A 26,964-nucleotide genomic window follows, 5' to 3' on the forward strand; every position below is an offset into this window, starting at 1 on the left:
TCCCTCCTAGACCTCCCATACCTCCCATGCCTCCCAGACCTCCCATACCTCCCATCATTCCTCCATTCATTGCATTCATAGCCGCCAACATCCTCTGTCTCTATATGAAGAGGGAGAAGGAACATTTGTTAACAATTAACAGTGGTCTAATTTTGCATTATTGTACTAATATTTCATCAGTGTGAATGTTTCTTACCTTGCCTGCATTAACCTGCAGTGAGTAAAGAGACCAGGTGTTAAATGTGCTGCTTTGTGTGTAAGACAGACAGACAGACAGACAGACAGACAGACAGACAGGCTGTACTCACATAGCAGACGGTTGCTACAAATGTTGTGAGGAGGAGAAGCTTCATTGTGCAGCCCGAAACCTGTAAAAACATGAGAAAACACACATTTTAAATCGTAAAATCTAATTTAATTTATTTTTGTTATATATGCATGATTTTTTTATTGACCATTTATTTGTTTTCAGACAGGATTGCACATTAATTATGATCCCAGTATTTAAAAAAAACCCAATACATACCTGATGTTTTTTGCTCTTCTTCAAAATGTTATGTGCCAAGCAGGACTATAGTTGCTCTCTGAATTTTGAGCACCTTTTATCAGTCCTGGAGATTATTACGAGCCAATTAGAGAGGAGAACACTGACTTGTTCATGGACTATATTTGTCACCTGTGTGTCACGGGAACTCGTGTGTGATATGACATCTTCTTTTTCTACAAGATTTCAAAGAAATGTAACCGTGAGCTGCCTTTTTTTTTTCAAAGGCACTTCAGCCTATTCAAACCTCTAACATTGTTCTCGATAAGCAGCTGAGTGACCACAAACAACAACAGAGTGATTCAGCGTCTTGGGGAGGGTTTGCGGACGTTTCTGGAAGCTAAAAAACAGCATGAACCATCTAAATGTTGCGGGTTCTGATCACAGGAAGCAAACAACTGACATCATCATCATCAAGGTCTTTTATAGAGGAACCATGAAAAACACGTGTGCTCTTAAATGTAATTAAACATTAACCTCTGAAGCAGCACACTGTTTATGAGCAGATGGTTGTGAGCTCTGAAAAACACCCAAGTCAGAATGACATCTTAGGAAATGTCATGCTTCCTGCTGCTGTGTTTAAGCGCTAAGTACTGTACTTGCCCTGGGCATGTCTGGAGGAAGGCTTCACTGTAATTTGTGCTCAGTTTATATTTGTCTCAAAATGATTTTTACGCAACACCAGGCCTTAAAATAACTTCTCAACAGCCCAACAGTGACAACCACGACCTGTCAGACCTCTTTTTAATTTGTTAAAACCTCTGATGTCACTAACAGACAGGAGCAGATTATTTGTCTGTCATGTATCCTCAGCACATGATGTTTAGAGCTATTACATGTATTCCCAGTGTGGTTGGCTGGATATGCTCTCACATACTGAGGCTGTCTGGGAAAGGGTGTTTTTTTTTTTGTTTTTTTTTTGCTGCTGCTGACTGGGCAGCCCGCAGCAGACCAGGTAAACAGTCTCTGTGGAAGTCTGGTCTGGAGCTTTGTGCTAATTACACACTGTCATGCAGTTCACATTGAGCAGCATTTTCTTCCTGTTTGCAGTTTATTGACACAACAAATTATATTTCCTAATGTAATCATGTAAATATATGTGTTTTATATGCATGATTCATTAATTTATAGAGACTTTTTGTTATGTCACATGCTTTACACACCAGAATAAGCTACTCTGGGAATTCCGCCACGATATGAGTAATGTGTTTAAGATGTCTTTCATATTTAGAGACCTAAATCACCATGTTGCGAGCAGCGTACTGTAAATAGAGATTTGTGCATATTTGTCTCATACACAAAAATAACTGCCATCAGAGGAGCCACACCCATGACAATGTTGTTCAGGATTTTGCTCAACTCAACTTTACATAATTTGGGCTCCAGATATGTGAAATCAAGCACTTAGTACATTGGTTTATTTGAATAAAGACTCCACAAATATTCAGCTATTGACTTCCATCATTTATTGCTCATTAATTATGATGACAGTGGTTAATAACATTCGAGTGTGAACAGCTAGTAGTGAGACAGGATCAAGGTGTAGTGAATAAATCATGAGTCATCTGCTGTGTGGTCTCATTTTGCTTGCTTCTCCTCCATCTCCATCTCCATCTCCATCCCAGAGTTCTCTTGCACCTCCTCAGCTTCCGCCGCCTTCATCACCGGAGACTGTGTCCTCCTGAGGCGAGCTGCCACTGAACGCTGAAACCTCACTCTGCCAGCCGCCCTCCCACCTGCTGCACCCGGCTGCTGCTGCTGCTGGCTGTTCAGCCCGGCCACTGAGATCAGCTGCACCTGGCCAGGAGTCAACAGGGCACCCTGTTGGTTTCCTCCAGTGTTTCCCTGTGGCACCACAGCAAACAGTGTGACCGGCTGACCCCTGGCACCCTGAGTCACTTGTGGGTTCACATTGGCTGCACCTGCCTGCACCACAGCAAAGGCCCCACCTCGTTGGAGAGCTCCAATGGGAATTAGCTGCTGACCTACTTGGTTCCCGACTGGCTGGAGGAAAAACGAGCCACCGAGTTGGACTAAGCGTCCCACGAGGGGTTCACCATTTAGTGGGACCCCATTTTGAGCCCCCGTGTTGGCACTGTTGCCAGCTGCTGCTCCATTATTATTGACTCCCCCATTGGCGAGTGCCTCAGCACTCCCTGAAGACACACCACCCTCCACCACAACAGCCAAGGTCTGGAGGATAAGCCACAGTAAGCAGAACATGTTTTATCTCAGTCACAGCAGACAGACGACAAGTAAAGAGCTGCTTCTGTCTTTGCTTATATAGAAAGCGGCACATTCAGCCATCACCATGAGAGGTCCAATCAGAGTCCACTGCTTTATCTCAAAACAACAAGTCACTGTAATCATCATGACCGTGCTGCTTGCTATTTTTTGCTTTGTTACCTTACAGATGGCCATTATTCGGGATTATGTGGCGAACCCTAACCTGGTAACAGTGACTTACATTCTCCAAACCATTGTTGCAGAGGTCATGTTTTCATGTCAGGGTGGCATCAGGGAAACTGACCAACAAATAAAACATGATATTAAAGCATAAACTGATGTTTATGTTTATCCACCGAAATGATGCAACAGCTTTTATTTCAGGGCTGTAAAAAAAGTTGTCGTCAATGAGAGGGTGCACAGAACTATTCTACGTCATGATATTGTGAAGTCCACTGCTGTCCATAAAGCTTTAATTAAGAGCTACAATGAAATGTAGGAAGCAAAGACAAACATTTACAGCATTTGCAACTAAGATAAGACACACAGTTACTGTTTTACATCTCCTACTGTAACATAAGTGTACTTAACTTTGATTTAAGGAGGAATTCTGCACTAAATCACTCTAACATACAAACCGCAGATCTCTCAAAGCCCCATTTACAACACCTTCTCTGCTAATGAGCTGATGTAAACTTTTCCCCAGGTTGGAATGCATTAGAAAACAGTTTCTGGATAAAAACCAGCTAAAAAATAACACCTTTTTATATTCTATTAAAATCATTCTAGCAGCGTAGTCTACATTACAGAACACAGATTCAAGCTGACACAAAATAACAGCGATGACCATCAACACTTGCCCTCTATAGCAGGAGGTAAAAATGAGTTTCTTTCATCAGTATGAGTTCCTTATGTTACAGAGGTTCATGGAGGCGTCTGTCTCAAGCTGCACTGTTGGAGCAGCTTTAATAAGCTTCTGTTGTAGATGAGGAAGGACATGGAGCTCAGAATAGCAGGTTGGCATCCATATCATCTGTGGAGAGAACGGATAGGTGGAATCATAGGAGTATTATAGCAGACATAAAAATAAATCATGGACAAACTGGCTGCGTTACACAAAGTAATTGCTATATACGTACACTAAAGCTAGGGTTATAAAATCACTATAACCAGTTCAAATCAATCTTCCTTTGAATGATCTGATATCAGTTCATAAACTTAAAGATCTGTCTTGTAATATTATGTATGCCTTTTCCAGCCGATGCTTAAAACTTTAACCATGTTAATCTCAACAGCATTAAACTGGCCCCGGGACTAGATTTATTAAATATTCAATTCCTGTTCTGAATTTCGTCTTTTTTAAAATAATTGCTTGTATAATTTACAGCATTAGTTGTTCTGGGAATCTCTTTCATATTCAAGCAAAATTGGAATTGTAACTGAAATATCTCTTCCTGAATTGATTTTGCATCAAATTGAATAGAAAATTGAATTAAATCAGGACCTTTATTCTTTATTTGGATCCCCATTAGCTTCCACAAAGTGGTTGCTAGTCTTCTTGGGGTCCACTCACAAAACAACATTAAAAATACAATAATTTAAAATCAGTCAGTATCAATATCAGTCCAAAATTAAGACAAAATTGTGAGTAGGAATCAAATCGATTCAGGAAATCAGTTGCGTCATTGTGTAATGTTGTGTCTGGAACTGAATATGTATTCTCAGGCATTACACTGTTGTGAGGAAAAGAGTTTTTAAAACCTAAAAAGAAACACATGAGAGTGACACATGTAAAGTAAATGTGCCTAAATAGTTAACTAACTGCTTGTAGAAAATCATCAGAGCCAAAGTGTAAATTTTAAAGCTGTCATTAATGTTGAGAAAAAATGTTCAAGGTAGAGTTTTACCACAGTATGGTGCTGACATGCTGTTGTTAGCTCTTACCATTCTTGATACCAAAGCAGGAAGTCCACTCTTTAAAGGACACCTGCTTGTCCTTGTCAGCGTCACACTCTTGGAAGAAGCGGGAGGTGCAGTGCTCCATCGGCACCAGAGGGACTCGAAGTGGAGCCAGCTCTGAGTGGGACAAGACTCTGCATGGGACAGGTGAACATCAAGATTTGATAACTGAGCATTTAATATATATATACACACACAGTACAGTATGTTTGCATTATATTTAGACTCATAGATGGGTTTTATGACACATCATCTTGGTGGTAGTGGTTCTGTTAAAGCTTTGACATCCGCCAATCCTACCAGTATTTTTGCTTGTGTTGTTAACTATCATCGTGATAGTTAACACCATAAGCAAAAATACTGGTTTTAGTGACTTCAGTGTAGTATTGGCTTCTAAACACATACTAGTGAAACTCCATACTCTATGATCATTTTTAAATGAAATATAAAGGTTGAGAAAAATCAAAGTTTACTTTTAGGAGAATAAAACAACTCAGTTGCCTGAAAAATGTTGCCATGGTACGCTTTTGCAAACCACTGATACATTACATTTCTATTTTTTTGTATGTTATTTGATACAATAAAAGCTTAAATTTCTCAAAAATGCTGCAGTTAAGGTGTGGTTAGGTTAAAGCCGCTACAAGAAACTTTCATTTTGAGTTGATTTTGGCGACCCTGTGGACAAAAGCGGTAGTGTTTTGCCGGAATGAAGCCTACATTTCCCATGAGCTCTAGCGCGTATTGTCATAAAGATGCTTACCTGGCTCGCGCATGTGTTTGTTTTGAGAATGAATGAAACAACAAGACGGGAAAACTTTGCCCTCACTCCTATCGGGGATCCCAGCTCACCTCTGCTGCGCCCCAGCTCCACCTCTCCGGCATAAGCGCCCCCGCCGCCGGGGTAAACGCAGCGGTCGGCCGGTAAGGCTGAAGGCCTGTTTGGTGAGCACTTCCACGGCTTCTTGGACTGAGTATGGAGCGGTGCCTCGCCTCTTTATTTCTTGGCACTTGTCGACGCCTGGCTGGTACCTGTCGTCGGCCCGGATGAGGTGTTCCAGCCCCGCGGTCCCTGCTCTCATCGTCCCCGCTGACGCGGGGTGAATCTGCACAACCTGCGGCCTCTGTGTGTGGCTCCCCGGACAGCTAACGCCGTGGACCGGCTGCCAGGATTGGGCTGGTAAATGCTAGATCGCTAGCGACCAAAACGTTTATCCTGAAGGATTTCCTGACTTCCCGAGGATTGGATTTTCTCTGTGTGACTGAGACGTGACTGACTGTTGGTGAGTCCAGTGCTTTCACAGAACTTTAACCTGATGATTGCTGCTATTTTAACTCCCCGCGAACGTTGAGTCGAGGAGGAGGAATCGCGACTATTTATAAGAGTCACTATAAATGTAAGCAGCTAGGTAAGATGCAGTGTGCCGTCTGAGTGCCGTAAATCGTTTTGTCCTGGAAGCGACCTGGTGCGGACCGGACACAGTTTCCTAAAGGTATGGATATACACTGTATAGAAATAGCTTATCTTCACACTGATGGTCCCATTTGCTGTTGTAGGTCACGCACAGACATCAGCAGAAACGAGAGACTTTTGCATATCCAGTTAAAAGTTCCTTGTAGCGGCTTTAAGGCACGGAAACCACTTGGTAATGGTTTGGAAAAGATCATAGTTGGGCTTAAAACACTCAATTTTGTGGCACAAAAGCTGCTGGAAAAACAGGGACAGGGCGATGAAAAATATCCAGGTTCGGTGGCTCACACACTGCTAGGAAACGCCCTGATGTGTCACTAAAAAACACCCAGGTTTGGTGCCACAAACACCAGTGGAAACACAGCAAAGGGTTGCCAAAAACAACCAGTGTTGTCATTCATTGGTCTTGAACAGTGGTCTGTAGCTTGACAACCTAGTTGTCACACCATCCCCCATCCCCTTCACCTTACCATGACAAAGTCATCTTATATGCTATGTCACTTTAGAAATGTTGGTGAATGAAACATACAAATGTGATTTATTAATAGTTTGCAGAAGCGTACACTTCCTTCTGGTAACTGGACTGAATAAAATCTACCTGTCAGAAGGGTGTTGGTCCAGTTGTGCAAACTGCCAGTGCACTGGGTAGATGTACATGTTGTAGTTCTTCTCAAAGTCCTGCGCGAGCAGCTCAACGGAGTGATCACCAGCATGAAGACGCCGCTCACTCTCAAAGATTTTCTTCACCTACAGAATACACAAAATAGTGCATAATCTTTCCTTTTCCCAAATGTGCTATGTGACTTTCTGATTGACTCATTCATTGACTTATTGATTGGATATAAATAAGACAACAAATTCAAGTACTATTGTAGTGTTTTTTAAGATTAGGATTTATATACACAGTTTTTAAGAGGCCTAAGAATCCCAGTTTATCAATACATAATCATCTGAGCAATGCATCTTACTCTAAAACGCTGTTTAGGCGTGAGGAAGCCAGGAGTCATGGAGTCATGTTCATAGAGCTGCAGCAGCACATTTTTCAACCAGTCTCTCATTCGTAGAGGAAACTGGACCAGCTCAGTGTCCACACAAGGAGGTATTACTGAGAGAGAAACAGAGAGAAAGATCAGGGTCAAATAATGTTGTTGTTTAAAGCATATACTCTCCACAAGGCTTAACACTCACCTTTGCAAGGCCCAGTGTAGTCCAGATGAAGTCTGTGTCCTCTCTTAGTGCCCTCCAGCTTGCATTTAGTAGCAAAGAGTTCACATGACGTAGCATATGTTTTGTTGTTTGTCCCACAAACCTTCAGGAGTTCAACAAGAGCGACAATCAAATGCTATACAGTAGCTGTTATACACCATCCCAGTTTAGCCCTTATTAACAGGTCATCCATACTTACATGATCAAAGTCGTTCACACTGGGAGGACATTCAGACGGCTCTTGGCACACACAGCCTGGCTTATTGTCTGCATCAAGTTTACACGTCTTTCCACGTTTGCAGGGAAAATTGTCGCATGGATCTAGAAGAAAAGACAAGCACAAGAATTTTAAAACCAAGGATATGAAGAGTCATTCTCAGAACTGGTTTGGTTTTATTTTACAGTGTGATAACTGATGAGCTATAGGCACTGCACAACGTCCCCTACATTCCTCCACCATTTGAGTTTGCACAGCGATTAAATTCAACTTGATCTCCATCATTCACTCCTTAAGCCCACAGAGCTGTGTTTTGGTAGCGACCGTGAAGCAGACTGACACTATTCATGCGGAAGTTCTAGCTAAATGATCAAGTCAGCAGATTCCCGTGTGAGGCTGTTGGGATAGTGCATTAGTCAGTATGGTGAAAGCTGAATTAACCAACCAGCAGGGGCTTCTGGGTGATGGACGCCTCCACCAAGAGGGGGTCTGGAACTGGGGTAGAGATCCACCGTGGCTCTTATCTGCACTGGATTCATTCCTACCAAAGGACCCTGGAAAAGAGATGTGAAAAAGTAATTTCTTGAGAAGATGACAATAAATGTGTTTATTTATCAGACTGCAGCACAACAGCAAAGTAAATGTCACTGTCCCCTAATGAAAACCAGCATTAACAGATGTTTTGGCCACTTGGGGGGCACCAGAATCACTCTGTAGACACAACACTGACATCTAACTGTTAGCTGATATGAGCAACAGTTGCCTGTTTATACATGCAGAAGATATGGAGCAACATTGGAGTCTTGTTTCTGGCCACCTGGTAATTATAAGCAGTAGGCAGTTTGAGGAAGGGTTGCCATCCCCCTTGTTAGCAAAATGACCAAAATGTGTCGCTTTTGTTGACCTGCTATCCCTCTCCATCCCCCCAAGAGTCCAGCAACAGCTGGAGAAGTAAGTGAGTCAGGGAAAAGTAATTTCACATTTGTCTTTTTAACATGTGCTTAACACTATGAAACAATCATGGTTAGGTTCGTGGTTGGGTTGTCTAGTATCAATGCTCTGTCACACCACCAGTCTGATACCAAAGCCACAAGGCACCCTTTACAGTCTGTATGAGACGCGCAGCTGTCTCCTGTGTGAAACACATTTTAACGAGTGGTTAACATTATGAAACAGCCATACTTAGGTTTAAGCAACAAAACTTCTTGGGTAGGTTTAGAAAATAGATCATGGTTTGGGTGAAAATGAATACGTTTGTGACGGGGTTATGGTTACACATAACATAACCTGACATAAATATGTGACATGACCAGAGACTGTTTAAAATAATGGATGTAGCTACCGTGACACCACCCAATGGTTTCTGGACACCCATTTTGAAGCCTAGAGATCAGCATTTTGGCCGTCACCATCTTGTGTTTTTTTGGAGCCAGAAGTCACCGTAAAAATGAACAAGAGGGGTGGGTCTGACTGAGAGCCCAAGGTGAGGCCTCGCAGACAGCCTGTGACTTAAAGCGGCCATGTCCTTAATCATGCCTAATTTTAAGCCTTAATAAAATGTAAATGGGTGAGCTGTACAGTTTTTACGAAAGGGGACATTAGCTATAAAGACCAAAAGTGTTTTTTGTTCCAGGCTGTGAGCATGTTTATTTCTACTGTTAAGTTTGGCATTTTAACATGAGGGTCTATGGGGATTGACTCACTTTTGGAGCCAGCCTCAAGTGGCCATTCAAGGAACTGCACTTTCTGACACTTCTGTTTTGACTTCATTTTCCAGCCCCAGGTTACCACTTGAACACGACATGATGTATGTAACATCCATACATAACTTATGCAACATTCTGATTAAAAAAAAATGAGCACTGATTTTGGTTTCACACAGAACACAAACACCAGTCACCTGGGTGAAAGTCCTGTGCTATCTACCATTTGCCTCCCTAAACAGCTCTTTGTATCAGTTGCTCTGAGCATCTGGTATTGCTGTGCATGGGTTTACATCGGAGTTTTAAAAAAGTATGCATTACCCATTTTCCTGCCCTTCTCCTCTTTGCCTTTTGGACTGTATTGTCAATGCTGCTGCCCTCAGACACCTGAGGATCCTGTTGGGTCTGTTCCTGTCCAGACTGTGTTTCCTCGCTCTGTGGAGAGTGCTTCCTCGCCCTCTTGTTCTTCTTTTGCTTCCTTGTCTTTCCCTTGGTGTGACTGCCACTCTCGTTCTTACTTTTCTCTTCCTCCTTTCCAGCTGGTCGGGAACCTGACTCGAACTCTGTAGTGCTTTTTGGTTCATGAGGGTCTGTGTTTGCTTCAGGTTCTTTCTTATCGACATCTTTAGATATTGCCTGTGAGTCTCTGTCTTGATCAGACTCCTCCTCACTGTCTACTGCCTCAGTGTTTTGAACGTCCTGTTCATAGTCATCTGTGATGATGGGCAGTTCTCTCTCACCGTCTTCCTTCACTTTAACATCTGGTTTTGAATCAGGCAGTGTGTCATCAGGCTGGGGTTTTATTTTAGCGGATACAGTCTGGAGAGGCTGTAAGATGCCACTGTCGGCAGCGTAGTCAAGATCAGCTGGAATCTCTGACTCTGTGCTTCCATCTATCTCCTCCAGAAATGCCCCTTGTACCTCTTTGTCTGCAATTTTTTCAACTGACTTTTCCTTCTTTTCCTTGAGTGACATATTTTCCACCTCTTCTTCCTCCTCTTTCTCCAGCATATCTTCCTTTACTCCTTCTTCCTCCTCATCTGTCACCTCTTTATCATCTCCCTCCACTTCTAGTTTGTCGTCCATCTTCCTCTCCTCCACCTCCTTGTCTTCAGTGGTCTCCACAACCTCACCAGACTCTGCTTTCCCTTTGTCCATCTCCACTTCTTCTTCTTCCTCTAGCGCTCTTTCTTCTGCTTCCTGCTCTTCTTCTGCTTCCTTCTTCAGGAGGTCCACCAGCTCCTCCTCGCTCAGCAGGACTGCAGTCGTTTTGTCGCTCCTCTCAGACACCTCAAACTCTCCCTCCTCCTTGTTAGCGTTAGCATTGTCTTGGGAGCTCAGTTCTTCATCTTCCTGCTCCTGGCTGCTGGCCTCAAACGTGACTAAAGTGGGTAAGATCTGTGGCTTGTTGGCCTCCTCTGTGATAACGTCCTTATTTTGGAGAAAGGGAAAATGTGAATTTTATACAACATGGAATCATTTTATGTTTCAAATACATGTTTAAAACGTCAGTGTAGAGTCCTGCTCTACCTTTTCTTTGGCTGTATGTGAAGTCTTGTGCAATCCATGATGTTTTCCATGAGGTTTACTCTTTACCTAGATATAATGGGTATAATTAATTACATGAACATCCATTCAGTTAAAGGTCCAGTGTGTAGGATTTAGGAGGCTATATTGGCAGTAATAAAAAAATGAAATAAGTATGTTTTCTTTAGTGTATAATCACCAGAAAATAAGAACGGCCATATTTTCGTTACCTTAGAATGAGCTGTTTATATCTACATAGGGAGGGTCCTTGTCCATGGGGTAGTAGCCCAGAACGGAAAACTAAACTGACTCCAGATAGAGCCATTCATGTTTCCATGTTGGCCATCGTGGAAACGTTGTGAAACTGCTTTATTCAGTGTTTTTACCAGTTTAAATCACTCGGTCTGTTTGTTTTGGAGAGGAGGAAACCTCTGTGGATAATTTGGCTCCCGGTAAAAACCTCCTGAATGTCTCGATCTTAAGTTATTGGAGAAAAGGTGAGCACAAATTTGCATGTGCTGGGCTAACGCCTGTCTGCAATGACTGAACAGCATTGGAGAAAATGATTTGTAATGTGAAACTGCTTTATTCTGTGTTTTCTACCGGTTTTAATCACATGGTTCGCTTGTTTTGGAGAGGAAGAGACCCCTGTGAATAATTTGGCTCCCGGTAAAAACCTACTGAACAATCAACACTGAAGGAATTCTGACCGGGAGTTCAGTTTCAGCTGGTTGTAATCTGCAATCCTCACCACTAGGTGTCGCTAAATCCCACACACTGTTCCTTTAATGCCCAAATTGCAATAAAAAAAATATCACATCTTTTGTTTGTCAGTTCTCTCATGGTGAAATTCGATGTCAAATTAAGAAAAATATTACTCACAGACAGGGCAAATGTTGCTGCCAGGAAGCAAAGGAATACCAAGCAGGCCCTCATACCTGAGACATTAAAATGAATACTTAAAACATCAGGCTTACATCTAGCCCAAATTTAATTACATGTGCTAATTTACATTATCGTGAATCCCTGCAGAGATGAAAATTAGATAACCTGATTTAACAAAACATATTGTGAGCAATGAATACATTACAATCTGACTTCTAACGGGTCACAACAAAGACATGAACTTGGCAAAGCCTTCAAAGTTAAAACAAATGAGTGCATCTGTGTGCTGCCAACACTTTCATGACAAGCAGAGCGGCGCGATTGGCCTCCACCGTTGTCAAGGTTACAGGCCTCTGAGATGCGCCTCTCTCTCAAAAGTCACATTCAGAGCCTAAGTAAACATCAGAAGCTACCAGACTGGAAAAAGTTGACTAAGTCCACAAACTTTTTGTCTCTCGGGACGGAAACAAAACAGACACTAGTGGGCCTGTCCAGGGGAACAATAGCTCTCCGATTTGGCCCACTAAACCCCAAATAGTTGTCGACGGGGAGTGTGTGTGTATGAAAATTCACTAAAACTGATAAATCACACAGTTTTATGTGATCTTATTGTGGTAATGTTGGTAATGACACATATTAACTTTTCATATTTAACGTAATACCTATGTATATTACATGATGGTTGTTATCACTCACATTATTTAATACAAATTATTTGATTTTTTGAGGTTATTCTTAAAATACATAAACTATAAAAGTACATCTTGATATGTAGATTATGCACAACTATAAGTAAGCAACATTCAAAATATTATGTGCAGTATATTAGTTAGTACATCACAACGTAGACGGTATAATAATAGTGACAGTATCTCTTCATATGCACAGAAATAATTAAGGCATAAATGTCACCATTAAGCATCAACATAAAGTTTTGGCTGTCACAAACGAGGCTACAGCATAACCAAGCCAGTGGTCACTGCATACAACACACACCAATCTGACTGCAAATTAGTTAGTCAATGCACCTCTATTGATCATTAACAAACTACCGTTCAAAACAATGTAAAAAGACAGTAATTAGGTTTTTACCTGAGGCTGGCAGTAGCAAGAGAAATGAGAATCTTTGCCTGTGTTGAACCTGTGAAGGTGTCCTTTTGTATTCGAGACAGCGCTCACACTGTCCACACAAACTGGCATGCTACACACACACACACACACACACACACACAGAGTTTTTTTCTGGGTCTATGGTGCCAACACTTTTTTTTTTTTTACTTTGGGAGGGTCTTTGGGCTACAGAGATACAAAGAGGGAGAGAAATAGATCCTGCTTTGAACTTCAGTTAGGTACCTTGTTTCCTCTGGGTTATTTTTATTCTTATTATTTACTTATTTTTACACATTGTATCATTTATTTATTTTTTTTAACAATCTGTTCATTGATTTTTTTTCAGATAAAAATACAGTGGTTCACAGGTTCTGTGTTACAGTTGTCAGTTTAACAGAGCCATATAACAAGACTCAACATCCCTCTCCCCTCACCCACCACCCCTGGCACCTACCCCATTCAAGCACAAGAAAAACAGAAGATGGAAAGTTACATAGCAAGAAAAAAAAAAACATCTCATGCAAGGTACATTGTTGTAATTCCCATTTCAGTCCAAAGAGATCTGACATTCTGTGCTGTTCACATAAGACAAAAAAAGAGGTCCAAGTTCCATCAAATGAATCAGTTCTACCAGACAGGGTCAGTCTGATTTTCTCCAGCTTGAGAAAATAAAGCACCTCTTTGATCCAGATCGTATAGGTGGGTGGGACTGTGGATTTCCATTTCAACAGAATTAACCTCCTGGCCAGCAGGGTTGCAATTAAATAAATGCAATTAAATCTTTTTTAGCAGGAGAAAGAACAGATTGCGAAGACCACACACCAAACAGAGCGGTCAGAGCATTAGGGGCGATATCTTTTCCAATTACCCTGGACAATGTAAGAAAAATTTCAGACCAAAATCTTTTCAATGAGGGGCAGCTCCAAAACATGTGTATGTAACTTGCAGTGGCCTGTTGGCATTGGTTACACAAAGGAGACACTGTATCAAACATTTTTGCAAGCCGAGCTTTGGTGTAGTGAGCTTGATGAAAGATCCAGCATTGCATAAAGCTGTGTCTAGCACAAATTGAAGACTTATGCACTCTCCTCAAGATTTCCAGCCACTCCCCATCTAGGATTGTCACTCCTGAATCTGTCTCCCAGACTGTTTTAAGAGTAGCAGAGGAGCCCAGATGAAGGTCATAAATATTGGAGTATATTAACGAGATCGCCCCTCTCAATGAGGCAAGAGGTCTCAGGAACACCTCAGTTTGAAGGATTGGGTAGAGCTGGGAATTCTGGGAATGCGGTACGGGCCCAGTGCTGCGTTTGAAGGTACCTAAAAAATTGTGCCTTAGGGAGTGAAAATTTATCAACTAATTGTTGAAAAGATGCAAAAATGGAGTCGACATACATGTCTCTTATGGTTTTTATGCCCAGCCTAGCCCATACAGCAAAGGTATTGTCCAGTAAAGACAGAGGGAAGGCGTGATTAGCTGACAAAGGAGCCCCGACAGAGAATGTATGCAGGCCAAAATGGCGTCTAAATTGAGCCCAAGTTTTAAGAATTGTATCATTTATTGACTCTGTTTTGGGGACGCATGCACAGAGTGAGGAAGAAAGTTAAAAAAAATCTGACGGTCTATACAAATCCAGGTTTGTTATTTAGAATACACTTGTAAAACATAGATACATGACAAATTCAAACATATAATGATATTTGACTTAGAACAGAACTAGAATGTAATGAAATATTACGTTTTCTATATTCAGTTTTGCTCCTGATAACCAAGAGCAAAAGTTTTGTTTCAACATTGGAGGGAACACATATAGTGGCGTAGGGTAGTTGCGACGGGCCCCAGTGCATGCTTTTATGATGGGTCCTGTAGTGCCAGCAATCATGCACATATGATCTCGTCCCTGAACACATATGTAACCTGGGGTTTGGGGTCCTCCCCCAGGAAATTTTGAGCTTCAAAAACATAACTTCCTGCATCCTGGTGAATTGTTTATGCACCAGTTTTTGTCTTTTCTGCATCAAATGTCTTCAATTTTGTAAAAATAAAACTACAACTTTTTATGTTTTCATTGGGATGAAAAATGCACATTTTGTAAATAACTGAATCTTTAAAATCTCTTTAAAATCTACGCCTAAGGCTCTACATACATTTAATTAAATGTCCAGGTCTCATGTTGAATTGAATTTTTTTTTGTTTTGCTTTTATTCTTTTGTCTTATTAAATATTGGAACAACTGTATCATGTGTAGGTTGCTTATGACAGAATAAAACCAAACCAAACTCATGTGAAACTTGTCACATGAAACACAGTTTTAGGACAGCGCTAATACATACTTTTGGCCACTAGATGTCACTCTGCCACAGGCCTGTGCTGCTCAGGCCACTAAGTGTTATTCAAACATTTCTGAAATGATGAGTGACATGATGATTAACAACATGACAAATATCTGTCACCATTTTATTTCAAGTATTTTTATCCATTGCTCATGACCGCAGAAAGAGTTGAAGATATATTTTAGTTCACTTTTGCAAGATTTGTCTTTTTATCAAAGTGTTCTTATTGTAATGCACTCCTTCTCATTTGACATTGCAGATTCGCCAAAAGAGCCATTCAGTGTCTGCTCTGGAGCTTTTAAACATATCAGGTGATGTTCATCAGCAGCTGCAATGGAAATGTAGATGTTAGAAATTTACATTTTATTCTGAGCACTTACAGTTACGTGATAACTGGGCAGACTCTATCTGCTTATGATACATGTGATATGACTGAAGTCAGGGGCATATGACAGACATGGTATATAATATTCATCTATTTTTTCATTAGTTTATAATCACTTGAACATAAGAATAGTTGTGTTTTCATTACCTCAGAATAAGCAGTTTATATACAGAGCAGGTCCTCTTCCACTGAGTTTGCCATGTTTCTTCAGTAGCCCTGAACAGACAAACTAAAAACTGGCCTTATTATTATAGCCATATGCGTTTTTGTGTAGGCCACCGTAGTTGTCTTACATGCTTGGCACGCTTTAAGTGAAGTTTAACCTGGCTGCAAACCGCAACCTCACCACTAGAGGCCATTAAATCCCACACACTGGACATTTCAGGTGACGTTGTCAGTCGCTGTGAATACTGAAACTGAACTTCGTAAAATTCAAGTAAAATTCTCTACAGTTAGTGGTGGAAGAAGTGCTCAGATCTTTTAGTAAACGTACCAATACAACAGGGTAGGAATACTCTGTTACTAGTAAATGTCCTGCATTCTAAATTTTACTTAATTAAAGTACAGAAGTATTTGAAGCAAAAAGTACTCGTTATGCAGAATAACCCATCTCAATATAATACTACATAACTGGATTTTTAACTATTGATACATTCAGCATCACTTCAGTGTTACAGCTGGTAAAGGTTAGGCTAATCTTAACTATATTTCATACTGCTGAGCCTCTTAATCTATAATAATGAATCAGAATGTATTTGTTAATTATATTTTTTGCATTAATCCTGTAAATCTGCAAAGCAGCTCCTAGCTAAAGCAATTTAGGGTAGTGGAATGCAAAGTACAATATTTACCCTTGAAATGTGATGGAGCAGAAGCAGCATGAAAATGAAAACAGTCATGTAAATAACTTTGAAATTGGAGGCAAGTACTAGAGTTATTTTCGGGTATGCTGTCCCTGAATTGCCACTGTCCTGCAGGCTTCTGTTCCTCCTTGATTAGTTAATGATTCATTATTGGCTCAGCTGCTGCTCATTAAACACCAGGGAGCAACAAAAACCTGCATCACTCTGGCCGTTGAGGATCAGATTTGAGTCTACTGCTCTATTACTAGTCTGTCTTGTTGTAAAACTGCATATCACATTAAGCAAATCAATAACCTTGATGCATCAGATGTCTGGCTGACATGTTGGATACATCATAAAAACGTATGTAACCTCAGGGCAGACACTGTTGACTGCCAGTCTGTGAGCCACAACATGCATCAATCGTCCTCTCCGCTCTCTGGTAGCTGTGGTTTTGGCAAACAGCTCCAGACTGGCGAACAACCAGTCTAATTACATGTTTCTTTTGCACGGTTGAAATCCAGAGTGAGGTTAAACAAGGAATCTGTAATCTTATTTTAGGCCTGACCATATATGGGTATCCAGGAAGCAATTATGAGCCTCAGGGAGGAAACATAGAAGTCTTTATTTAGGTGTCCATACTGTACATGTCCTACTTCCAAGAACACGTCTTGTTTCCAACAACATCACATAACACTGAGGACAACAGGTTGCATAATCTCTTTAAACGGATATACGCAAATGTACGTAGAATCTGTGGGCGACAGGACAAGAGTTTGATATCGGAAGTGTTCTGGTTTTCATTTGTAATCTGTTTGCAGTCTGAGTAGTATTGACGAACCATGTTTAAATGGCACGTAAACAGTCCGTGTTGTAAGGCATTGGACGAAGTGCAATTTCAGAACCCATCAGCTATCACCTGACAACAACTTAGCTTCATATTAGCTTTCAAAAAATTATCTGCATTCATATGCGGATATGTGTTTATAGCAACCCAATTGCCAGAAAAAAATGTTTGCATCATACATTTCTGCAAATCACAGGTACGTTACATTTGTAAACGACTTTGTAGCAGATACATTGAAATATTACATTTGTGGTGAAGGTGTGGTTAAGTTTAGGCACAAAACACTTGGTTATGGTCAGGAAAATATCATGTTTTGGTTTAAAACACCCACATTTGGTGACAGATATGCACTGGAAAAGCAAAAGGCATGGGTCACTGAAAAACACCCAGGCTTTGTGGCTCAAACAGTGCTGGGAAACACCACCGCGTGCTGCTAAAAACACCCAGGTGCTGTGAAAAAAAAACATTCAGGTTCATCGCCAAAAACGTAGGCGGAAAGGCCGCCAAAAACCAAGCAGTCTCAAACAGTAGTCTGCAGCTTGGCAGCTGTTTCACGTAGGTGTCACACCATCCACCATTCCCTTCACCTTACAGTGACAAAGTCAGCTCATGTACTATGTCACTTTAGAAGTGTGGATATACTACAGATGAGACATACAGATGTACTGTAAGAATGGTTTGAAGAATATTTTCTTGTGGTGACTGGGCTGCTTTACAGAGATTAGCCAAAATGATCGGTGCATGGATGAGGGAGTCTACAATGACAATCGGATCAGCCCAAAATATTGGCCCCTGTCCACAGAGGCTTATCACTGTCATGAGATACACAACATGGTTTGGATTTATTTTAATAAAATGTCTATTAGTGCAGGGGTGGGCAACCTGCAGCTCCAGAGCCCCTTGTGGCTCTTTAGCCCCTCTCCAGTGGCTTCCTGTGGCTTTGACAGAAAATTATATGGAAATGAATAACTCTCATACAGTCTATACATCCATCCATCCATCCATCCATTTTCATAACTGTTTATCCTCTTGAGGATCGCTGGGGGGCTGGAGCCTATCCCAGCTGACACTGGGTGAGAGGCAGGGTGCACCCTGGACAGGTCACCAGACTATCACAGGGCTGACACATAGAGACAGACAACCATTCACACCTATGGACAATTTAGAGTCACCAATTAACCTGCATGTCTTTGGACTGCGGAAGGAAGCCGGAGTACCTGGAGAAAACCCATGCTGACACGGGGAGAACATGCAAACTCTGCACAGAAGGTCCCTCCTGGGATCAAAGCAGGAACCCTCTTGCTGTGAGGCGACAGTGCTAAACACCACACCACCGTGCCGCCTACAGTCTATACAGTGATTTTAAAAAATGTTCTAACATTTCGTCAACTACAATGTGCGTCATACGTCTGTGGCCTAGTGCCTTCCCCCCCGAAAACATCACTAGCGATGGCTACAGTCGTCTTGAGTCCTTCTAGCTAGGCTAGCTGTGGATTCCAAATCCAAAAAGGGAAAAGTCTCAGGGGAAAAAAGAGAATTTAATAGTGCATACACATATATTTTTGCTTTTATTAACAATGCTGCAAAGTTAAAGTACCAAATAATCAAAAAAAAGCCCACTGAAGAATAGCCACATTGTGCTAAACATATCAATAAATGATCATTTAGACATATCAGTAATGCTGATAGGCTGAATTCAACTTAAAAGGCTGTGTTACCTTTATAATGGGGCTCAAATATGTTTTGTGGCTTTAGATATGTATATTTTTCTATTTTTGGCCAAAAATGGCTTTTTTGATGATAATTGTATCAGTGTTTTTGTCTTAATGTGCGTGTATGACTGGAATTATTCGTGAAATTTGAGCCTCCTTATTAAAAAATGTAATTTCCTCCTTTTTTTAAAAAGTATTTTCAATCTACCTTCGATCAAGGCACTGCCTCTCACCTGCTTCTTGAAATTAATTATTAGACAACAATAAAATCTATATAAATATATTAAAAAAAAAATCAAACTAGTGGCTGACGAGACAGCACAGAAAAAAACATCCACCTCACCGGAAACAAGCATGACCCTGTCTAGCCGTCCTTTCCTCTCTGAGTGGGTGAGCTTGTTTTCTCAACAGGCCACAAATCCTATGGTTTAGTAGGCTAAACTATATTTCACTGAGGACGTGAGAGAGGGTGGAGGACACGAAGCGACTGAATGAACCCAACAGTGTGTGAGTACGTGTGCGTGTGTTTGTGGTGTGTGTGGTGTGAGCATTATCGTGCCAGTGTGTGTGTTTGTTTTGAGCTCGCTCTCCAGAAACAAATCCACCTTCGCATGTCCACAGTTGAAAGACGGCCGGAAGGAAGTGATGCAACTGTTGTAATTAAGGTTTGCATATATACAGTTGTTCCTACAGCATATCCACACATCGTGCTCTCACTGCCTCAACCACCAGCTTCCATACGTGGCTCAGGACAGTTTGCTGCTACATCCACTGAGCAAGGAACACTGACAGCATTTCTCACACCAGCTCTGAATCCAACAGACAATAAGGTAACTGATCATATATTGATTTTGTGACATATTTTTCTTGCATTATTCCAAACTTTCATTGCTGTCAAGAGCATTTAAGTTGTATTGTTAGTTTCTATCAACTTTTTCTTTACATGTTTAGCAGTTTAAAGCAACTATCTATATGTTTTAGATTACCGATTATGTCAAATTTTCCTTGAGGGAAGAGGTATTTTTAATTGAATTTAATCAAATTTGCAACAATATTAATCACATACTGCACGTCTGTTACAGAATGAAGGGCACCATAATCATGTTTTGCCTCATTGGAGCAGTTCTTGCCAATCCAGTAAGTATGAAACAGGAAATAAAACAATTGTGTTTCATTTAATTAACAATTAACTTATAATTAAGGTTTTCAATTTAATCTTTTAGCAATTCAGTACACATTTAGCAACATTTCAAAAATGTTTGCTTGTTTCTACAGATGAATTTTTAATTTTTATAATACTGTCATTGACTCTTCCAGTTGCAACCATAGGCTATAGCATGCCTGTAAATGTGAACAACTGAAACCACCATTGTATAAAATATGACCTGTGATTTCTTTCCGACAGATTTCATACAGCGCTGTTTTGGAATCAAATGAGCTCGATTCAAACTCGGTGAGTGCAACTAAAAGTTAAAGCTATATCTCATTTGACTCCTGGTGTCACAGCGCAGGAACTCAACACCCTGTACACATTAATCATCTGACTGCAGGCAGGTTGCGGAAAACCTCACAATAGGTGCGGTTACTCAGAGATTCTCCAGACCTCAGACACTGTTGTTTAGTTTACTGTACGTCTGGATCCAGTTGCAGCAACAGCTTGAATGTGATGATTGTCGGTATTGCAGTTATTATGTATAATTAAACATATTGTGGTTTGTGCTCTCTTTGTTTTTCCAGACTGAAAGTTTGTCTGTTTCACAATCAGCTGAAAATGACACCTCAGAGGTTCAGGTACTGTGACATGATTATTATTTTCTAACGCAGATGACTTTTTGCATCCCTTTTAGCTGCTGATTTTTATCTTAATGGTTGTGTATTCTTTTGTCTGTTGCAGAGCTCTGAACAGAATAGCTCAAATCAAGTAAGTTCATTTTGCTCTGTGATCTACACAACGCAAATCATTTTCTAATTATTCTAACAGTGTACTGTGAATATGTCTAAATTCACAATATCAAATGTGTGTCTTTTCAGAGTCTGAGCTCAGAATCATCAGAATCCACATCAGAGGACAAGGTGAGTTGTATCATCACTCTCTTTGTTTCACTTTATTGTCTTCAGTAAACTACATTAAACATGTTACTGAAGGGTTCATAACCACAAATTCATCACATTTTAAGAGTAGTAGTAGCAGTAGAAGTACAAACTCTAATGATAATAAAGATAATTGTAACAAAAAAGATTTGAAGTGAGAGAAAAATATAGATAAGTAAGAAAAATGTGTGTTTAGTGCAGAAAGTCCAGTCAGTATTTACATTAATAAACCTGGTAGAGTGGGGGCTGCCCAAGCTGATTGCTACCACTCTAGACAATGCAACATGCCTCATATTTTTTACAGGGCCTTGGCACTTTGCACAGAGTGGATTGATTCCTCCTGCTAACAGGCGCTGTATGTGAAATAGATAGACTGTGATGTAGTTATGAGGATGAATGTATTCTTAAAAGCTGAAGCACAGCCACAAATCTTTGATCCATGTTGTTCATAACTGGACTTTTAACAGCATTTAGTTTGTCTGTAGGCTACAGCACAACAAAGAAGGAGATAACAACAATAAACACAATTAAAACAGACAAAAAACATTTCACTTCATAGCCTGCTTACTTACTTGGGGTAGATGCACAAATATTAAGGAAAAATCACCAAATCAACAAAATCTGCAAGTCTACAAAATCGAGTCGGCAAATCAGTCCCTGCTCTTGGTGTGGTATGACACTATGCAGAGGACGGTACAATACAGGGTCACAGCCGGACCACAAAGAGCTGCAGCTGGTGGAACTGTCCCTCCTGGCTCCCTTACAGTCAAGATGGCAGTGAAGATAACTAAAAGTTGGGACTTACTCATCTCGTAATGCGACTAAGTTTAGTGAATCATAACAAATGGGGTATGGAATTAATTTGCAGATGCTCCGGTTCAAAATGACCAAACATTGCATCAGTTTTTGACTCACAAAAAAGACCAAGATGTGGCCTGCAACAGACAATTTCCAGAGAACTTTCCGCCCCTACTGGCAGGTTGAGAGGAGTGAGGAGTCAGCAGTCAGTGATGGTATAAAACAGTCATTAAACAGGTTTTTCAACAATTGTGAATCACTGCAACCACAAGAGATCGTTGAGAATAGAGTCCTAAAAAAGTGCACAAAATATTAGGCTGGTTGGTCCAGTAGTTTGCGAGATTAGCTGTGGACAGATAGATACACACACTCACGTACACACAAAACCAAACACATGGTCCCCTCCAGGCTTACACCTAGCAAAGATAACAAAAGAAATAATGTTTGTGCGCTGCTGTGCTCTCCATTGTGGAAATAAAACACTGGATTATGTTCTAACACAGTGTGTTTCTTTTCCACAAACAGACTTCAGAGGAAAGCAACAGTCAATCAGATGAGGATGATTCTAACTTGGTGAGTGCAATCTGAAATCAGTCCTCTCCTATTTATCTCATTTGACTGCTGGCGTTACAGCGCAGGAGCTCAACACACATTACACGTTAATCATTTGACTGCAGGCAGGTTGTGTTCATCTGACAAGGTCAGCAGAAAGACTAACAATAGGTGCGGTTACTTGAAGATTCTCCAGACCTCAAGACGCATTTCCATTTCAGACACTATTGTTTGCTTTACTGGATCCAGTTATAGCAGCAGTTTGAATGTGATGACTGTTTGTGTTGCAGTTATTATGTATAATTAAATATATTGTGGTTTGTGCTCTCTTTGTTTTTCTTCTCCAGACTGAAAGTTTGTCTGCTTCACAATCAGCTGAAAATGACACCTCAGAGGCTCAGGTACTGCAGACATTTGCTCCAGCAGAGAGATTATTATTATTTATCAATGCAGATGACTCTTTGCATCTCTTTTGAGTGCTGATTTTGACCTAAATGGGAATGTATTCCTTTTTCTGTTGCAGAGCTCCGAAGAAAATAGCTCAAATCAAGTAAGTTCATTTGATTTGTCAATCTTCTCATCTAATTAATCTGACATCTTTCTGTAAATATGTGACCTTAAATTCATTATATTCTAAAGGTTCAGTGTGTAGGATTTAAGGGATATCTTGGCAGAAATTAAATACGGTAAATATGTTTTCTTTAGTGTATAATGAAAATCAGAGTGGTGTTGTCATTATCGTGGAGTGAGCCGTTAATATCTGCAAACGGAGCAAGTCCTCGTCCACAAAGGTCGCTATATTGCATCGCCATATTTCAACAGTAGCCCAAAATAGAAAAACCAAACACTGTCTCTGGATACACTTTAAACTCTAATTTGCTTGTGCAACTTACTTTTTTTTGGAAGCATCTTGCACTCAAAACTTTGAATTCAGTACAATACAGTAACAGTTTTGAGTACACGAGACACAAAATAAATGCGTCACATGACCCTTATCTGGCAGGAATATGATGTCAGTTTAACATAAATTATTTTGTTGTTTGAGCATTTATATTTATGTCATATGAACATAACAGGCATCTAGTAGACATTTTACAAAGATTTTCTTATTATTTTATTGAACTATAAAAGTATATTGTGGCAAGTTTAGGTTTCTTGATTGCTAGAATAAGGCAAAGAGATTAACTCTGCATCAAGAAGTGCTGTTTATTTCACCTCAGCACAACCTCATGTAAAACACTCTAATATCCACACAGGCTGAAGGTCACTACTTAACTCATGATGCAAAATGGCTTTTACCACAACATTAACTGTAACCCATTAGAACCACTGTGAAATACATAAACGTTAATAACTGTGTAATGGGTAACGAGTGATTTAGAACACATTTAAACACAGTTTTCTTTGACTTATGCCTCAAACACATTGTCTCACGGCATGCTGGGAAACTCCGCCCATTTAGCCCCAAGACGCCTCAATATGTTAAGTGCACAATGATAGTGTTGTTTATTGGCTTTAAACTAATTAGGCAAAATCAGCTTTATAAATTCAAGTCAAATTAACTCAAAAATTGTTGACTCAAATTAAAAAATATATATCAAGCTCACAAGGGACGAGTTTTTGTGTCAAGTGAACATAAAGATTTTATGTCATTTTGACAGGGAATGTGTGTAGACTTTAAAATTTTGTGTCATGGATGGATTGGGATTTACAGCACAGGGCCATTTCCATTTTTGTGTTTTCACATCAGCCATCATAGTTAGCAGCCCCTGCGCTACGAGAGTGTCAGAAAAACACTGATTTTTTTAAAAGTGTTTTTACTGTTTTTATGACCTAATGCTGTTGTTTTCAAGACGAAGAAACCCCTGCAAAAATGAACACTGAAAGAATGTTAGCTGGGAAGGTTTCGGCTAATTGCAATCTGCAGTCCGCACCACTAGATGTCACTAAATCCCCCTAAATCTTACACACTGTTCCTTTAAGAGTTGTAGTAGTAGTAGTACTTGTGCCAACTCTATTGCAAAAAAATATAATTAAAGTGAAAGAAAAGATAAAGGGAATTGTGGAAATAAGATATTATTTTCTAAAACTGTATGTTTCTTTTCCACAAACAGACTTCAGAGGAGAGTAACAGTCAATCAGATGAGGATGATGTGGTAAGAACAATTAAGTCTTAAGTATTTTGCCACACCTGTTATATGGCACAGCATCCATCCAGTATCTGCTTAGCTCTTATCATTCACTGTATTTCCACAGTCTGACTCCGTGGAGGAAACCAGAGATGACAGCATGGGCAGCGAGGAGAATGTTCGGAAGGTGGGATAAATATTTTGACCACACACTTGGTTTTAAACTGTCACACTTTAGCTGAGATTAAAGTTGAGTAACACGATGCCCTGCATGTTCTCTCCATCAGGGCCGAGTGTTTGCAAGCGTCATCAATGACCTAAGCACAGAGGACAACAGCAGCACAGAGGTCACAGGTCATCCAGACCACCTGACGCTGGTGGAGAACCCCACCGACAGCAGTGACACCACCAGCGACAGTGCAGACACCACTGGAATTATTGGCATGAATGCCAGTAACAGCAGTGAGAGCACCAGCAGTGAAAGCAACGAGACGAGTGAGACCAGTGAGACCAGTGACAGCAGTGACGCCAGCAACAGCGCGGAGGACAGCAATGCCAGCGACAGCGCGGAGCTGGAGCAAATCAAAACCCCGGAGTGTGTGAACGGAACTCAGAGCTGTGAAAGCGAGGAGTACTTCTTCCAGGATATAGGAGACGATGCTCATCACTCAGTGGACCTTCTGATGGTGCCAGATGAGGATGAGAGGGAGTTGCATCTAAGGAGATGATGACATGCGTCTGTGTAGCTCTATGTTTCCCACTACGAACTATAATAGTATTAAATGACCTGTCTGAGGACTTCAGGATGACACATTTTGCTCTTACCCATCGCTTCTGAATGTTGATTTTGGCATTATAATGATACCTGCAGCTGATTGTTTTATTGTGTGAGTGATTATTACTGGGATGATGGTGTAACCTAAGCATCTACTTTGTTTTGAGATAAATTAAAAGAATAATAAAATCATGGTGTTGGGTACCTGTGTGTTTTTATGTAACCATTCAGACATGGGCAGTAGTGGAAAGTAACATAAGAATATTTCAGTACTTAAGCAGCCAACTGTACTGTAAGTTTTGAGTGTTTCCAATCTCTCCATTACATTTTAAAGGGAAATACGGTTCTGGGGAAGCTACTTTGAAAGAATAGCTTTGCAAGAAACTGTGACCCTCTTTTCTTGATTGTTGGGTGGTTGTGGGTAATACGCAGGCTACAACACTTTGTTTCTTCCTCTTTGTATAATTTTTACCAACATGGCAAGACAGTACTAACACATCTCAACTTAAGAGTACAGCAACTTCTCTTCACTCTTAAGCACAAGGCAATCACTCTCTCTTGTGTATCACTCACACTTGTCCTCACAAAACAAGGGCAGGAAGGAACCAAACAGCTCATAACCAAGGGAACACAATGACTTAAACACTGCACATGAAAATACAAATGAAACAATACACAGAGTACTATAAATGACAATAGATAAATAATTTACCAGTACTCAATAATGTTAAATCTATTATTACTTGAATATGAATAATGTATCCATTCATAAATAACGCAGTAAATTTAGTAATAAAAATAACCCCAAATTATAACGCGTGCAGTAATTATGGTCACAGTACCAATACTTAACACGGGAAAAAGGTGAATTACAGCAAAGCTACCCTTGGGAGAAATCTAGTTTAGTTAACTAAAGCTCTCCAGAGGCTCTACCACCTGGCAGCTTTTTCTCTAAATTTTGCCACACCTCAGCAGTAGTGGCTCGTCTTGAGCCTCCCATGGATTCCAAAAGTAAGTAAAAGTCTCAGAGGAAAATACAGAATTTGATAGTGAGTGGACGGATTCATTTGCTTTCACTGCCAACAATGCAGAGTACTAAATAATCATAAATTTAGTACTGCTGAGAAGTCATCTTGTGGTAAAACATACTTTTGAATGCTCATTTAGACCTATTTTTAATGTTGCTGCTATTTTAGTCTTAATACACAGTATTACCATAAGGTTCAAATATGTTGTGTGGCTTCAGGCAAATTTTTGAAAATTATTTTTGGTCAAAAATGTCTCTTTTGACAGTTAAGGTTGCTGACCCCTGGTCTAGGTGGAGTAATTGCACCAATTAGGATTACTCACAGGTAACTTCTAAACTAGCACACCAGAACTTCTCTGATATTTGTTAATAAATAGCAATAATCACTAGCTGTGACCAATTGTGGTTCAATAGAGAAGCAATGGAAAGATAAACTAATTTAAAAAAAAAAAAAAAAAAAAAAAAAACATTCCTTTTCTTTTATGGCCTACCTAAAATTGTTTGCACTTTCAGTATAGGCCAATTAATTACACAAAATGGCAATAAGTAGTATAACAACTTGAATCACTTTGCAAATATGAATGTAGTTAAAGTACCAGCATGCTACAGCAAAATATATAGTTTTAA

The 26,964-nt window shown here is 40.3% G+C and overlaps 2 protein-coding genes across 2 annotated transcripts; one reads left to right on the plus strand and one right to left on the minus strand.

Moving 5' to 3' along the window:
• Positions 1 to 3,390: 3,390 nt before the first annotated feature.
• Positions 3,391 to 12,919, minus strand: sparcl1 (SPARC-like 1). The gene is made up of 11 exons (XM_049572744.1): positions 12,828 to 12,919; positions 11,733 to 11,788; positions 10,854 to 10,919; positions 9,645 to 10,754; positions 8,066 to 8,174; positions 7,603 to 7,724; positions 7,386 to 7,506; positions 7,166 to 7,302; positions 6,796 to 6,944; positions 4,715 to 4,863; positions 3,391 to 3,803 (listed from the first exon to the last, which is right to left on the minus strand). The coding sequence occupies exons 2-11, from the start codon at positions 11,784 to 11,786 to the stop codon at positions 3,775 to 3,777; spliced, it is 2,046 nt and encodes a 681-aa protein (XP_049428701.1). The 5' UTR covers positions 11,787 to 11,788; positions 12,828 to 12,919; the 3' UTR covers positions 3,391 to 3,774.
• A 6,771-nt stretch (positions 12,920 to 19,690) lies between these two features.
• Positions 19,691 to 25,423, plus strand: scpp1 (secretory calcium-binding phosphoprotein 1). Its single transcript, XM_049571599.1, has 12 exons — positions 19,691 to 19,795; positions 20,048 to 20,102; positions 20,371 to 20,418; positions 20,703 to 20,756; positions 20,860 to 20,886; positions 20,997 to 21,038; positions 22,380 to 22,427; positions 22,754 to 22,807; positions 22,930 to 22,956; positions 24,521 to 24,562; positions 24,663 to 24,722; positions 24,823 to 25,423. Exons 2-12 carry the CDS (start codon positions 20,049 to 20,051, stop codon positions 25,261 to 25,263), a joined length of 897 nt encoding a protein of 298 aa, XP_049427556.1. The 5' UTR covers positions 19,691 to 19,795; position 20,048; the 3' UTR covers positions 25,264 to 25,423.
• Positions 25,424 to 26,964: the final 1,541 nt, after the last annotated feature.

The sequence above is a fragment of the Epinephelus fuscoguttatus genome, linkage group LG3 (assembly GCF_011397635.1).
Source record: "Epinephelus fuscoguttatus linkage group LG3, E.fuscoguttatus.final_Chr_v1".
NCBI classification, from domain to species: domain Eukaryota; kingdom Metazoa; phylum Chordata; class Actinopteri; order Perciformes; family Serranidae; genus Epinephelus; species Epinephelus fuscoguttatus.